This window comes from Pleurodeles waltl, chromosome 4_1 (genome assembly GCF_031143425.1).
Source record: "Pleurodeles waltl isolate 20211129_DDA chromosome 4_1, aPleWal1.hap1.20221129, whole genome shotgun sequence".
NCBI lineage: Eukaryota > Metazoa > Chordata > Amphibia > Caudata > Salamandridae > Pleurodeles > Pleurodeles waltl.
This window is the reverse complement of record NC_090442.1, coordinates 422,541,315-422,555,614: the sequence shown is the minus strand read 5'-3', so window position 1 is coordinate 422,555,614 and position 14,300 is coordinate 422,541,315. Positions and strand designations below refer to the sequence as shown.

Here is a 14,300-nt window from a genome sequence, read left to right as displayed (position 1 = left end):
TGTAGACCATGTGTGGCGGCAGTGTGTTTCACAATGCTGCATGGTGCATTGGCTGCCAAAACATGTGTCAGGAGTAAGGCTCTGCGCGGTCTAGGGACCGCCCCAACCTCCGTTTCACGCATCTGCGACGCTTCTTGCGTGCCTCTAATTATCCCCTCATGCTCCAGGAACAGTCATCAGCATCACCTCCCCTGTGGAAAGGCTCATATGGCTGCGGGATCAGGGCACTGGTGGACACGCTGTAATTACCAGTGGCATGTGTCTTGAGATTACATCGTTTCTTGAACAGACTACAATTCCCAGTATTCAAGGGGCAGCTGCCATCTCGGGGTGTGGCAGGCCTATAAAGCCCAGCCCCCCCCCCCAACACGTTGCTCACTATTTTGGAGACTTCGGTTCTGCCTGGGTTTCGTTGGAGCTTCTCTCCAGAAGAAGAGCTAGTTGCTGCTGTGAGGCGCGTCCTATTTTTCGCTCCGGATACAAGATAACGAGTAGGTCGTACTCGTGACAGTAAGGTCAATCGAGGGCTTTGTTATGCCAGACTTAGAACACCATCTGGAAAGAAAGGCAATTACAATCGGATACAGTTGCATTTGATCTATCCCTAACCAGGGAAAATAACAAGAGCGGCAACATTGTTGCAAGGTTTGGAATTCGCGGCCTTGAAAAGGAAAATTTGATTCTTTGAAAGATCTAGTAGCAGGAAATCGTGTTTGTAATATCCCGATTCAGCTGCGCGTGAGGAAACACGCTTCAGTCACAAAAGAGAAAAAACATGTAGATAAGTTCTGTTACCCGGTAATGATACTGAGTAAACTGTTAATAGCGCTATCATTGTCCAAAGTTCACGTCACCCTCAGGTTTGCCTCTACTCCAAAACTCAGAGGTCACGTCCAACTTATAGAGATTTTGTCTTGCTGTTACCAAGACGCCTTTGTCCAAGAGTATAATAATTACGATTTAAAACAGTTATAAATGTGAATATATACATACATGCCTTCCCCTTTTGTTTTCAGATCTCCTTCCCTGCAGTTCCCCATCCTAACTTCCCTTCCCCCGCCTAGTTTTATCAAGACTCAGTGCTCTAATAGCCTTCTGAGTTCGTGGCACCGGGAGGTGGGCCTTTTTGCGCAGCAGCGTGCAGATCCCGAGGAAAGGACACTGTGACAACATGGCTTCTTCTAGGAGGATCGAATGTGTTGTGCCTGGACAGGAATACTATCTGCATTAAATATCATGTGTGTTACCCTTCCTGGAGTGTCCAACTGAGTGTATCTGGCATTGTGAGTGTTTATTTTTGGCCCTCATTTTTGGTGACACAGTAGTTTAGTGTGTAAACGGGCCTAGGCCTGTCTCAGACAATGAAAAGTACTGGATATGTCCTTTAATCCTGAAGGGGTACACCAAACATACCCTCATTTGAGAGACGGGCTGTCCCAGTCATTGGATTTAGCTTATAGAGCGGACCGTGTGCAAACATCCTGAGGGGGTGTTTATAGTGTTAGTGTGAGTGACCTGTGTGCTGCATGCATGGTGTGTTAGCAAGGATAATAATGGAGGAAAGTGGAATGCTTCAGGCCTGGTCCTGCACAAGTTAGACGGTGAGGATTCCAGATAGTGGAAGTGTATTGCTCACATAGTTGGAGCTGGAGGGAGTAAACCTAAATACCGAAGTGAAAGGAGAGGAGACCGGGACTTTGGTCATCATGGAGTTGCTGATTAGTCTTCCTAACCACTGCTGATGGTGAATGGTAGGGAAGAGGGGTGGGTCTGCAGATTCCGTTGTGAAAGCTGAGGACTGTGCCTTTGTCTGTCCCTTCTTACTCCTTCAGTTGGGTTGATGAGACCGGTAGGGACAGACACTGTACACTTATTTCTGCCTGTGTTGTGGGTTCATCAGGATGGAGACAATCCTGCAGTGGGAAGAACCACTTTACACAAAGGCTGTGTCTGGAGAAAGGTCTAGAAAATACACTTGTAGATCTACCTCAATCAGGTCCAACAGTTTGAGATAGTAGATCTACATCTTCTGTTTGCCAGTTGTGCATAAAAGCAGGATCTCAACTACCCCACTGTGTTACAGTTCTAAGTCCTCCAAGACCAAGGAAGAACCAGTAGTATTTTTTTTTTTAACTTTGGCAAGACTCAATTCTATCCTAAGACCTAGACTAGATGGCTCCAAGGCACATTTCACAGGCTGATGTTATAAATAGGTTTGTGAACATATCAAAAAGTTTTGAATACGAGGTAAGCTTGTTAGAGCTTGACCAACACCAGTCCAGCAGCCAAGATACTGTGTTTAGAAATCTCTCACGGGGTGGTGTAAAGCCACACAGAGACCCACATTCGACATTTGACTGTTACGCCATTTATGCAGTTTTGCAAATTTTTTATGTGGCCTTATTTAAAAGGTAAAGTAAGACAAAAGGGATGAGCCAATTACTCATCATGCTTTACGCATCAGGTCAGAGAGTCTAAAATTTGCTAGCAAATATGAGCAAAATATGAGAAAAATCAAAATCAAAGCTTCCTGGAATATCTTAATGATAAAGCACAATGTCAAATACAACCTCCGGTATCACCCCACTTAAACATCTCTTGCTACAAAAACATTTCTAATTCTAAGTGTGGTAATTTTGAATGTGTCCCACCACCAGCCTCAACATGACAATGTGCAAAGGCTAAATTAGTTTTTTTGCTTGCAGCTGCATGTCCAGATTGCCTTGGATTCACAAGACATTTCCACTGATTTTTAAGCTAACACATTTTCTACATTTGCTTTCAATGATTTTGACCCCATTTCTACAGCTTTGGAAAACTTTTTTTCTGATTGTCCAGATTTGTATTTTATGTGATTTTATTCCATGTAATCATGATATGGACATGTCATCCCATATCTTTATTTGGTTGGTTTGTTTCTTACAAACATGTGCCATAAATGGTGCTCCGCAGGCCAAGCTACTAAAGATGAACAAGGTTTATGCTTATTAAAACCTGCACACCATTGTGAAATCTTCTGTTGGACACTGTGGAATCTCAGTTACAATGTTCATATCAAAACTAGCTTCACTTTATCACAGCCTGTCACATCCTTCTTTATTAAGATCCCCAAATTACAAACACTTTACTTATCTAAATTCAATATAAGTGTGCAAAGTGTTCGCTTTGTACCTTTAGATACAATATTGACAGAATTTAACACATGTATTTGAGGAATTGTGGTGGGCCTGTGTATGTTTTTGGTTGTACTTATTTCCAAAATTATCTTAACACTCACAAACCTGTATTGTGGTGGGTATTTAAGTGTATACTGCTGGAAGCTTGACATCGCAAAAATGCACACAGATTTCTTTCCATAAAAAGAAGGAATATGTGCACTTCCCTAGTGGGAAAGAGGATGCAACAAAGCAGGTAGGAGGGTTTCTCAAAGGAAAATGTTTTGCCCCGGTGTAACAAAAAAAAATGTAAATGCTCTTTTGCATAATTTACCATATGTAGACCTTTACACACACAGCTTTTCCCACTACTGGAAATTTTTATGGATGTGATTACTCAATAAAATTTAGGGCCATTGGATATTTGCACCAAAAGGAGTATTCTTAAGCAAGGAAATGTATGTTTTTTAACGCTATGGCCCTGTAAATTAAGATCATAATCACGAACTTCACATTTTAACGAACACAGATGTCAGTATGACTAAGGAAGTTCCACCAAATGCGCAGGATTTTCCGCAGTGCAAATTACAAACACAGGAGGGGACTCAGATGTTCACACACAGGTCTCAGAGTAGTAGTCTTTTGAAATTTAGTGAACGCCCACCAAATCATAACTTTATAGATATTGAAAACATTGGCAATCTCTTTGTCTCACTTACTGGTACTTCTAAATGTTTATTTAGATGAACCTGGAGGTGTGAGCTTTCCAGCAAGTCTGGGAAAGTTCATTAATGACCCAAACCTAGTTGTACAGCCTTGAAAGTCCGATTATTTGTCTATTTGTACTTCTTCGCAGGAACGTGCTCCTAGCTGAACAAATAAATGCGACAGAACTTTACAAAAGGAAATCTCAGAATTATGCAAAACAAAACTTTGAAAACTAAGAAATATGGAAAACAAAAAAATATGCAAAGCAAGCTGTCTCCAGTGCCACAACTGTCTTTGCAAATACACTGCCCATAAACCTGAGATGCTCTAAATCTCTACTCCAGCTCTACAAAAAGCAGAAAAAGCTTCTTTACAACATATATTTGGAGTAATTTCAGATAAACTCAAAAATTATTCAGTCTTACTTCTCAGTTTTTTTATGCACTTTCTCTTCAGTCTCTTCCATCACTCCACATTCCCATCTTCATCCTACTTATCCTTCTCTTTTTCCTCACACTATTTGTTTATGATAAGACAAGTTTGTCTTTTTTATCTCTATACAAGACTATTTCTATTCACAGTCTATATTCAGTTTCTTCACCTGTTCCCTACTCTTCACTATCATTCCTCTGAACACCCTATATAGTCTTCCTCTAGTTGGAGGTGCTGGTCAAATTTCCATGGACTTTATAGCACATTCTGGTTACACTTTGTTCAATATTATTTTCTTGTTCATTGTGAAAATGGCATGGGTCACTGTTTCCTTAAAATATAAGAGAGCACTTACACCTTTTTTAGACGCACTCTATGAAGAGTCATAAAGATACAGTGATAACTGTTCCCCCATTCTTCAGCTATGCAGAGCATGTGACAATTGTGTGTTTGCTTCGAACTTTAAAAAGCCAATTCTCTCTTCTCAAAGAGACAGTGCTGTTGTCACATTCATGAAGACGCTACAGTGTTTACATCTGTGTAGAAAACTTACAGCCATTCTAATTTCTATGAAGGAGTCATCTGACGAAGTAGTATTCACTTTGAGCTGCAACTCTGAAATGATGCCAAGAAGATCTTTCTTCTCTGCTTGAAGTTTTGTCACTTGTGTCTTTAACTGTTCATTTTCTGTACCAGCATCATTCTGGGAACGCATGAGGTCATGTGTGCCCTAAAAACAGGAAAGCATGCTCATTAAATTACTGTAAGAATTTAATCACTCTTCCATAACTGCTATAAACTAAGCACAAGAAGGAGAACATTGTTTATGTTTTGTTTCTTTAAGTTGGTACACGTGCAGTGTTAGGTTTGCTGCCAGGACATTACAAATTCTGGCAAAAAACATCAGAACACTGGGGACGGTATAGTTCTATTTTCTTACCTCGTGATCCCGGCCAACAGAGGCCATACTAAAATCTAAGATGTGTTTTGGTAGATCACCTCTTATGGTTTGCTATATGTTGTGGGCTGAGGGTGGTCTGCTAAGAGGTAGGGGAGAAGGTCAAGTTCCAAGCCCATATTATTTATAACACATTGAAGAACTCTCACACCAAATTCTTTCAACACCTGCTGTCAGAACATGCAGAACACATTCTATGATCCTTGCTCTCAAAGGTGTAGGACAGTGTCACAAGCACAGGAATGCAGTGTGGCCGCAGTATAGAAGTGAAACCCAAACTTGTTGTGGTCATCAACATGGGTTTGGAAAAGAGGTGGAGTCTGGGAAAAAGCCAGAGCTGGTTGCTTTGTAGTGCCAGTAGTAGGTGTGGACGGCTGTGCGCACACAGTATGCAAAATACAAACATTAAAAGGCTCTTTCTGTGCTTCCAGACTGCTTCCATACTTCATTAGAGACAACGAGCCCCAGACACCAAAGAGTGATTCCAAGATGGTGGACAAAGGATCAAAGTCTGAATCCAGTGCAGAATTTAATGAAGTAGCTGTGAGGCAAAAGGCCTGGGGAAAAAGTGTCTTGAAGACTTTCTTTTTTTCCTTCTCACTGAACCAAGATTTTATGAACAAACAAGGATAACTAGTGCATTGCACCGGCAGATAAGAACTATTAGCTTGGGCAATATAAACACATTTTTAGGCCTGTTGTTTTACTGCACTAATTTGCACAAGTTGAGGGCTCTCTGGAAACAAAGTTGAAGCGGTGGGAGGCGGTACAATTCTTGTAAATGGAAGTCGGCTATTTTTTCCTCATGATGACAGCTAGAGGTGCCATTTTTTGGCAGTATACACTCTAGTGGTGAAGGCCCACTTGCTTAAAGCTGGGGCCGCTGCACAGACACTCAGCAGACACGCACCACAGGCGCACCAAAGGCAAGCCCGTCTGCGCCCGTCAGCCTTCCGACAGCGGCCAGTGACAATCACTCTGCTCATGACATATCAAGAGGTATCCCACATATTTGTTACCTACGGGACCTATCCCCCACACAAAAATGCACCTTACAAATCCCACCACTCATACTTCAGGATGGCTGTTCCCATACACAATGAGGATTCTCACTTCATATTATTTGTGAATCTGGGCAAAATCGAACAGTTAGAAAGTGCCTCAGACACACAAAACAATTCATATACCTCACTCTGCCTAAATGGTACCAAAATAAAAATCATGTTGATAAGCAACAGAGATCCCTTCCATTTGAAGTCTCTTTCCTCTGACCAACCACCAATACCAACAAACTTCACCTTCTGTGTGAGGATCAAATTATACTCTGAGCTTCCATTCATTCACTCCTCCACTAAGTACTTTCTCTATTACTCACACAACATCATGTGCTACTTGTCTTTGCAACGGTCCTATTCGAGATTAGCTACTGCAATGTTTTTTATGGTGGCCTCCCAGTCAAAAAGGAATACTTTGAGAGATGTAAATTATGCAGCCTGTTCAATCTTATTCTAAAGAGAACATACTAATCTCTCAAGAACTAAATTCCTTTTTTCTGGTTATCAGTCATTCAGAGGGATGAATTCAAAACCCCAAACCTTATTCACACAGCTCTGTGGCACTGCTGTGCTCCTGCATAACCCACAAACATAAGGATTCTAGCGAGCCCAAAGAGATGCCTCGGAAAAGCCCCTCAAAATTTAATGTGTTTCACCTTGAAAAATAATAGCTGTTTGGGGAAGATCTTGAATGGATAAACTCCAACCTTTGGAATGCCTTTAACTGCTCATCCAGGAGAAAGACTTAAGAAAATATTGCTAAGTCCTTGAGATTGTTCTGTTTCCGAACACAAACAGACATACACTGGTGCCCTTCTCTCCATCTACAAATTGCTAATGAACAGGCATAAATCCCTTGTGTTCCTGACATCAGGCAGAGCTGATCAGAGCCCTAATCTCTTCAGAGTCCATCCTATTGGGGAGACTGTTTCATCCAACTGTACTGCAGTTTAGCTCTGCACCAGGGAGCAGGTGCATGAGAGGCTGCAGTGTTGGAAACGGTACAGAAGATGAAAGTGGTTTTTGGTTTGAGGGAAGCTTTTTCAGAAGCCTGTTGATAACTTCATACTTGAGCCAAGCTGATTGTGGGGTGAGTACCCTGAAAAGACCTGTTAGTGATAAGGATGATGCCAATGGTCGGTGAAGTAACTAAGTGGATGACAACAGAAGGTGGCAAGTGGTCCAATACAAAAATAGATTAGAATTCTGGTTAGGGATTAAAAGTTCTTACAACATGAACCTCTCAAAGGATGTAGAAAGGTACTTGGTACTTGTTTCACAAAAATAGACAACGGGCCTGCAAATTGGTTATTGTTAATTATCATTTGCATGATCAGATTTTTTTTTATTATATCAAATTTTAATTCTTTTTTTTTTTTCTTTTACATGTAAGAACAAAAGACAACAACAGTACAGTGCAATGCAAGTACAGTGTTTAGTAGTGCATGCAACGATGTGCCCTCCAGTTTCCCCAAATCGCCTTATATTTCCAGGGACAGCCTGTTGCCTCGTAGATCGGCCTCTCCACCAGAGAACACCAGTCCATCCCTGCTCGCCACTTCGGGACCAACGTCGTCTCTGGATTTTTCCATTGCTGTGCAATGTCTCGTTTGGCCACTAGGGCTGCAGGCCCAATGAAAGTTCTCCCCGCCTGGGCACCCCTCAGCTCCTCCAGAAGGCCCAATATTGCCACCCTGACATTCAAATCAATCGAGCGTCCCAGTACTGTGGAGATTTCCCTCCCCACCCCTCCCAGAAGGGGAGTATCTTCGGGCACTCCCAGACAACATGCAAGAGAAGTGCCCCCTCCTGTCCACACCTCACACATTCCCCAGAAGTCCCAGTATTCGTGTGTTGCAAGCACTGTGGAGTGAGATACGCCATGTGGAAATAATTAAGCTGCACCATCCTCAAGCGCGCTGAAATAGCCAGTTCCCGGGGTGCCAGGTAGGCCTCTCTCCAGTCGTCCTCATCCAAATCTCCAACCCAGGCCGCCCACCTGCCCTGCAGCCGTCCAAGTCCATCAAGTGCATTGGTGAGTAGGGAGAGGTGAATCTGGATAATGGCACCCTTTCCCAGTTTTCCCATCAGGAGTTTAGCTTCAAGGGGGCTATAGTCAGGGCAGACTGAGCCTGAGGCAAGTGAGTCTTCAAGGCATGCCGCAGCTGGAAGAAACAAAAGAACTGTGCATTGGACAGTGCGCACTGGTCCTTCAGCTGTTGGAAGGACAAACACCCTTCTGTGTTGGTCACATCACCTAGGTAATTTTGATGTTGTCCCATTGTTTAAATCCTTCTAGCTCCGTGACATGCCGGAGCCAGGAGCCCTGCCAGAGGGGTGTCAAATTGGTAAGGCGTCGCTCCCAACCAGTCAACCGCAGCTCCGCCCTCCAGCACCCCACCTGCGTACAATGGGGGGCAGTACTGAGAAGGCGGCCCCTGCATAGGAATCCTAGGAGATCCTCAAAGCCCACCTGTTCAATCTCCAGCCGATAGGCCATGTCGTCCCAATCCCTGTTAAACCATTCATTGATGGAGACCATCTGACTGCCAGGTAATAGATGTCCAAGTCCGGGATTCCCATCCCCCCTTCATACGGAGACTTCGTGCTGAGCTGAAGGCCACTCTGTGCCACCACCCACACAAAAGACGTAATTTAGGAAGTGAGAGATCGGAACCAGGCCCGTGGGACCAAGTATGGGAAATTGGACAGGATGTATAAGCAGCGGGGGAGACATACCATTTTGAAAAGGGTGGTGCGTCCCAAAGGATTCAGGGCGAGTCGTCGCCACCTGACTAGATCCAGTGTCAAGGTTCGTGCAAGGGGTCGAAAGTTCAATTCCCAGGCCAAGTCTGGGATGGTCGAGATGTGGATTCCCAGGTATTTGAAGGCATTACGCCTCACCGGGATGGAAGGACACCATTTGTTTCCCCCTCCCTGTCCCCTTACTTCCATCAGTACTGATTTCTCTTGGCTTAGGCGTAGGCCCGATGCCTCGCCAATTAGCATCAGGAGCTCAAGGCATCGGGGGCCAGAGTCTCAAAGTTTCCCCAGAAACACCAGGACATCATCTGCGTACAAAGACACATGGGGGGTTATTCCAACTTTGGAGGAAGTGGTAATCCGTCCCAAAAGTGACGGTAAAGTGACGGATATACCACCAGCCGTATTACGAGTCCATTATATCCTATGGAACTCGTAATACGGCTGGTGGTAAATCCGTCACATTTGGGACGGATTACCACCTCCTCCAAAGTTGGAATAACCCCCATGGTCCTCGCATCCACTCCACCCCCAGCCTCTCATAAGTGGGTCCTTCCGAAGAAGGCGGGCCAGCGGCTCAATGTCCAGGGCGAACAGGAGGGGCGAAAAAGGGCAGCCCTGGCACATTCCCCTTCTGATTGGGAAAGGGGCAAACAAAATGCCATTGTCCCGTACCTGTGCCGAGGGGTTGCGATAGAGGAGGTGTATCATCCTTCTCAATGTTGGGCCAAATCCCATGTGAGTCAGCACCTCCTCCAGGAATTCCCACGCCAGTATATCAAAGGCCTTGTGGAAGTCCACCAGTAGGAGTGCCAAATCTCAATCCAGTCCATCAATCTGGGAGAGTGCCGCCTCGACCTGCCTCAAGCAGTGACGCATGCTCCTCCCCGGCATGAAGCCACATTGGTCTGGATGAACAAGGAAAGGCAGGGTACGAGCCAATCAGGTGGCCAGCACCTTTGTGAATATTTTAATATCTGCGTTAATGAGTGAGACGGGGTGGTACGAGAAGCACTGATCGCGGGGAAGGTCACTCTTTAGTATGACCACAATGGTGGTGCAGTCCAGACCAGGGTGGGGGGAACATGCCCTTCTGCACTGCCTCCCCATATTCACTCACGAGGTTTGGAACGAGGCTTTGACGAAACCTCTGGTAGTATTCCATTGGGTAGCCGCCCGGGCCCGGTGTCGCACAGTCTTCCTCGTCCTCCGTCAGAGGCAGGTCTAGTTCCACAGCTGGAGACGCCAGAAGACAGGGGAGCGAGATGTCTTGCAAAAAGTTTTCTCGTTCCGCTGAGGTACTAGGGAGTTAAGGTCTTCTTCATAGGAGGCAAAGGTGTGCGCTATCTCCTCTAGGCTCTCCCGTGGAACGCTGGTCTGGTCCCTAAATAAGGGGTACCACCCGCATCGACGCAGCTCTGGTCACCAGCCAATACAGCAGTTTCCCTGTTTTATTTCCTGATTCGTACACTCTCTGGGTTGAGGCTTGCCAGCATTGACTGGCCTCTGCGAGTGAAACCTGCTGAATCTCTGCTCGCAACAGCGCCACTCACTCCATGCCCCTGGTCTCCGACCCGTCGAGCCTGCTGCTCCAGGTTCATCAATTCCCACTCCAGGTCAGTTACCCTCTGCAGTTGCCGGGCCTCCTGCTGTCAGACGTATCTCTGGATGGCCCCCCTCAGAGAGGGTTTACTGGCGGACCATAGGGTCCCCACCGAGGTTACCCAGCCTGCGCTGTCCTTAAAGTAGTGATCTATTTGCTGTTCAATATAATCTATGCACTCAGGTTTTTCAAATACTAGGCGTTGAAGCGCCAAATAGGACACTGGGACTGGATAGGAGTCCCCCCCACGCCATCAAGATGGGTGCGTGATCTGAGATCCTGCACGCCAGAATTTGCAGGGAAGTCAGGCTTAGAAGCTCTGCCGTGGGGAGCCAAATCTGGTCAATCCGTGCCTGTGTATGGTGTGCCACTGACTGATGTGTAAATACCCTTGTTTGTGGGTGCCACACCCTCCAGGCATCGCACAGGCCCAGTGAATCAACCCATGTCACGAGACCCGATGACCCCGCCTGCCTGCCAAGACGGGGTCTGCAGTTGTGTCCTAAAACAGATCCGGCACCGCATTGAAGTCTCCACCAACAAACATGGCGCCCTGCGGAAGGGCGACCAGCAATCTCTGCAGATCAGTAAGTGTGGACCCCAGGAGTCGTGGGGGTGAGTAACACAAGATGATATTAATCTGTTTCCCAGCCAGGCGTTCCACTAGCCCCACATATCTCCCCTGGGGGTTAAGTGTGCACCTGGGTCACCGACAGGGGCAGCGACTTGTGGACCAAGAGCGTCACCCCCCAGGAGCCCATCGAGAACCCAGCTCATAGCCAAATCTCCCAAGGAACATACACGTAGTTCCGGCCAAGTGGGTCTCCTGCATGGTCTATGCCGTTTAATATCCAGGTCCTGCCCCTCTTGTGGATCAGGAGCCTCGGGATCATGAGCACCACCAACTGGGCCCGTCGTGACCTGGACCGCTTCCTGCACCTCTGAGCCAAGAGGGGGACCCCACCAGGGTCCTTCGTCTCCAGCCCCACCTCTCCCCTCCCGGTCACCTGTCGCAATTCTCTCCTCTCCTCTGCCTGCTCCGGGGTGTTGAAGAAGTAGGTGGTGGATTCAAATATCACCTTGCGCAGGCAGGAAAGAGCAACATGTAGCAGAGGTTCAAAATACAAAGTTTCTTTTTAACTGCCTCAAAGGACCGCTTCTGTTGCACCGCGCTGGAGTAGTCTGGGAAAATCATGACTTTAGAGTTTTGGTGTTGGAGTTCTGTCTGGGTTCTGGCCTTGCACAGGATTGCTGCTCTGTCCCTGAAATTCAAGAGCCATAGTATCACAGGATGGGGGTGGGCAGGAGCACCAACCAGGGGCCGGGGTGCCAGCCAACGGTGAGCCCGTTCATTAACAAAGTTGGCAGACAGCCTCTCCATCGGCATCAATGCGTGGAACCACTCCTCCAGTGCCACAGCTAAGTCAGGTGAGTCGAGGGCCTCTGGCATGCCCACCAGCCGCAGGTTGTTGCGCCGAGCACAATTCTCTGCATTTTCCACCCACTCCTGCAGGTCCCAAACCAATGTTGCAAATCCCAAAACCTGGCGCTTAAGGAGAGCCAGATTGTCTTCCGCGGTCGAGATACATTTCTACGCCTCATTCACTCTCCCGGTCACACCTCGCAGGTCCTGACTTATCAATGAAAGATCAACATGCAGCTTATCCACCTTATGCTCTACAGCCACACTTGAGTCTTGGATTGCCTTGAGGACTGGGCATTGGGGCGGCAACACAGGGGGCGAGCTAGTCACCCCAACCTCCCTCCTACCCCCTTGGCCGGAGCTGGGAGGGTATATTGGTCCATGGTCATCTGGGCCTGCGTAGGTTGCTGCTGCTTGGTGGAGCCCATGTCTTTTGCGCGATCCCCACTAGGAGGGAGCTCCTTGTGCCCAATCGGGAGAGGGGAGAGACCACCACTCCCCATGCCGTCTCCACCCAGTGGTGTTGAGGAGTAAAGAGGAGAAAAGGAGATAAGAAAAAAAAGGGGGGGCCCAGCCACATGATCGCCACCGCCTCAGTTCCCATGTCATCTCAACCACCTCCTCCAGAATGCCATCCAACGGGCCTGCCATCAACCATCTCCCACCCTTGCGGAGGAGGGGCGCGATATCAGGAGGCAACCTACCCCCCTCTTTGAGGACCCCCCCTACTCCACATCAGTCCGGCCCCTGCACGTTCACCTCCGCCTCTGGTGCCGCCGGCCCGGCCAGGGGCTGCCTACGCTCCTCCCTCGCGTCCAGCAGATCTGGGGACTCCCTTCAGTCACCTCAGGAAGTGCTGCACCTCCCTTCCAGGCTCCGGCCTTCTCAGTCAGTCCTTGGACCAGCCGGCCCCGGTCCACCTCCTCTGCCGCTCCAGCTGCTACTAGGCCCACAACACCAGGGCCCCTCCCATGGCACTCGGTCTCCCAGGGCAGGCAGCCCGTGGCAGGCACAGCTCACTCTATCTCTGGTGGGGGGAAGGGTCCCCCTGAGCCGCCTCTCAATCCAGTGGGACCTACAGCACCCGGGGTCGCCACGCGGCTTCCACCATTTTGAAGTCAGGCGGACCGCCACATGTCTGCAACGCCGCCTGAGGGTGGGGAACCCCTCGCACCTCCTCAGCCCTGACCGGGCTGTCTCCCAGTCACCACAATCCTGTCCGCAGAGGGGAGCGGGGGTCCCCCAGTCCAGCGCCTGCCAGGCCTGCAGACTAGGGCCCACACGCGGTACCCGCCATCTTAAGGTCAGACAGGCCCGCACCCGATATGTCGCGCCGCCCAGGTGCGGCGATCGGCTCTCCCGGCACCAACCCCAACGAGATCCAGTTCGTCATCCACCTGCAGGACCTGTTCACTGGCCTCGGTGCCGTCCGGCCCGGCAAGGTCAGGTAGGATGTTGCTGGATTCCGGGCTGCCCGCAGAGCCCCACTAAATTGCAGCCGCCATGTTGGCTTCCAAAGCCACACCCCCTGCATGATTTGAATTTTGGACACAAAGACATTCTCAAGGTTGGTATAAAAAGCTTGCAAAGTTGCTATTAACTGTAAGGCACAGTTCTTATAAATGACTGCATCATTAATATCATGAGAGTTGTACAGTCCTTTCTGTCAACAGTTCCTATAAATACTTTATATACAATAATCCAGCCCACATTTATTATACACGATATAGGTCCATCCCAGTATCTATAAGAATATTGCCTGAGCAACAAAGAAGGAAAAGGTGAAGTTAGACACTTCAGCAGGGGATCACAGACTGGGTCATGCAGGCCTGAATACATCTATACTTTTGTATACAAGATGCTCAATGTAAAATCATCTGGTGGCTTCATAAGCATGTCAGGTGATGGGAGAATGCTTACAATATGTCTAACCACTGGCAGTTGCTCTAGTTAGCATTCCAACCCATTGTTCTTTTTCCCAACATGCCACCTCATATTAGAAGCAGCCATATACAAATCAGTTCTGGTCTTGCTCCAATGGGAGCAGCTCAACCTGAATTGCCATGCCCCCCTGAAGTGGTACACAAGCAACCCAAGGCCAGCATAAGCGCTTATTCTGTAAGTTGCATTCTAATCTTTCAGGGCTCCTCTCAATATTGGAGAGAATGTATGAATGGAGGGAGAGAGTAACAGAACTTGTGCT

General features: G+C 47.6%; 1 protein-coding gene across 3 annotated transcripts in view; it reads right to left on the bottom strand.

Moving 5' to 3' along the window:
• OPTN (optineurin) overlaps nt 1–14,300 on the bottom strand; it is a 309,738-nt gene that overhangs the window by 211,889 nt on the left and 83,549 nt on the right. For all 3 annotated transcript variants that reach the window (XM_069228672.1, XM_069228671.1, XM_069228673.1), the window contains one exon: nt 4,849–5,025. In XM_069228672.1, coding sequence (XP_069084773.1) covers nt 4,849–5,025 — 177 coding nt within the window. The remainder of the gene's footprint in view (nt 1–4,848; nt 5,026–14,300) is intronic.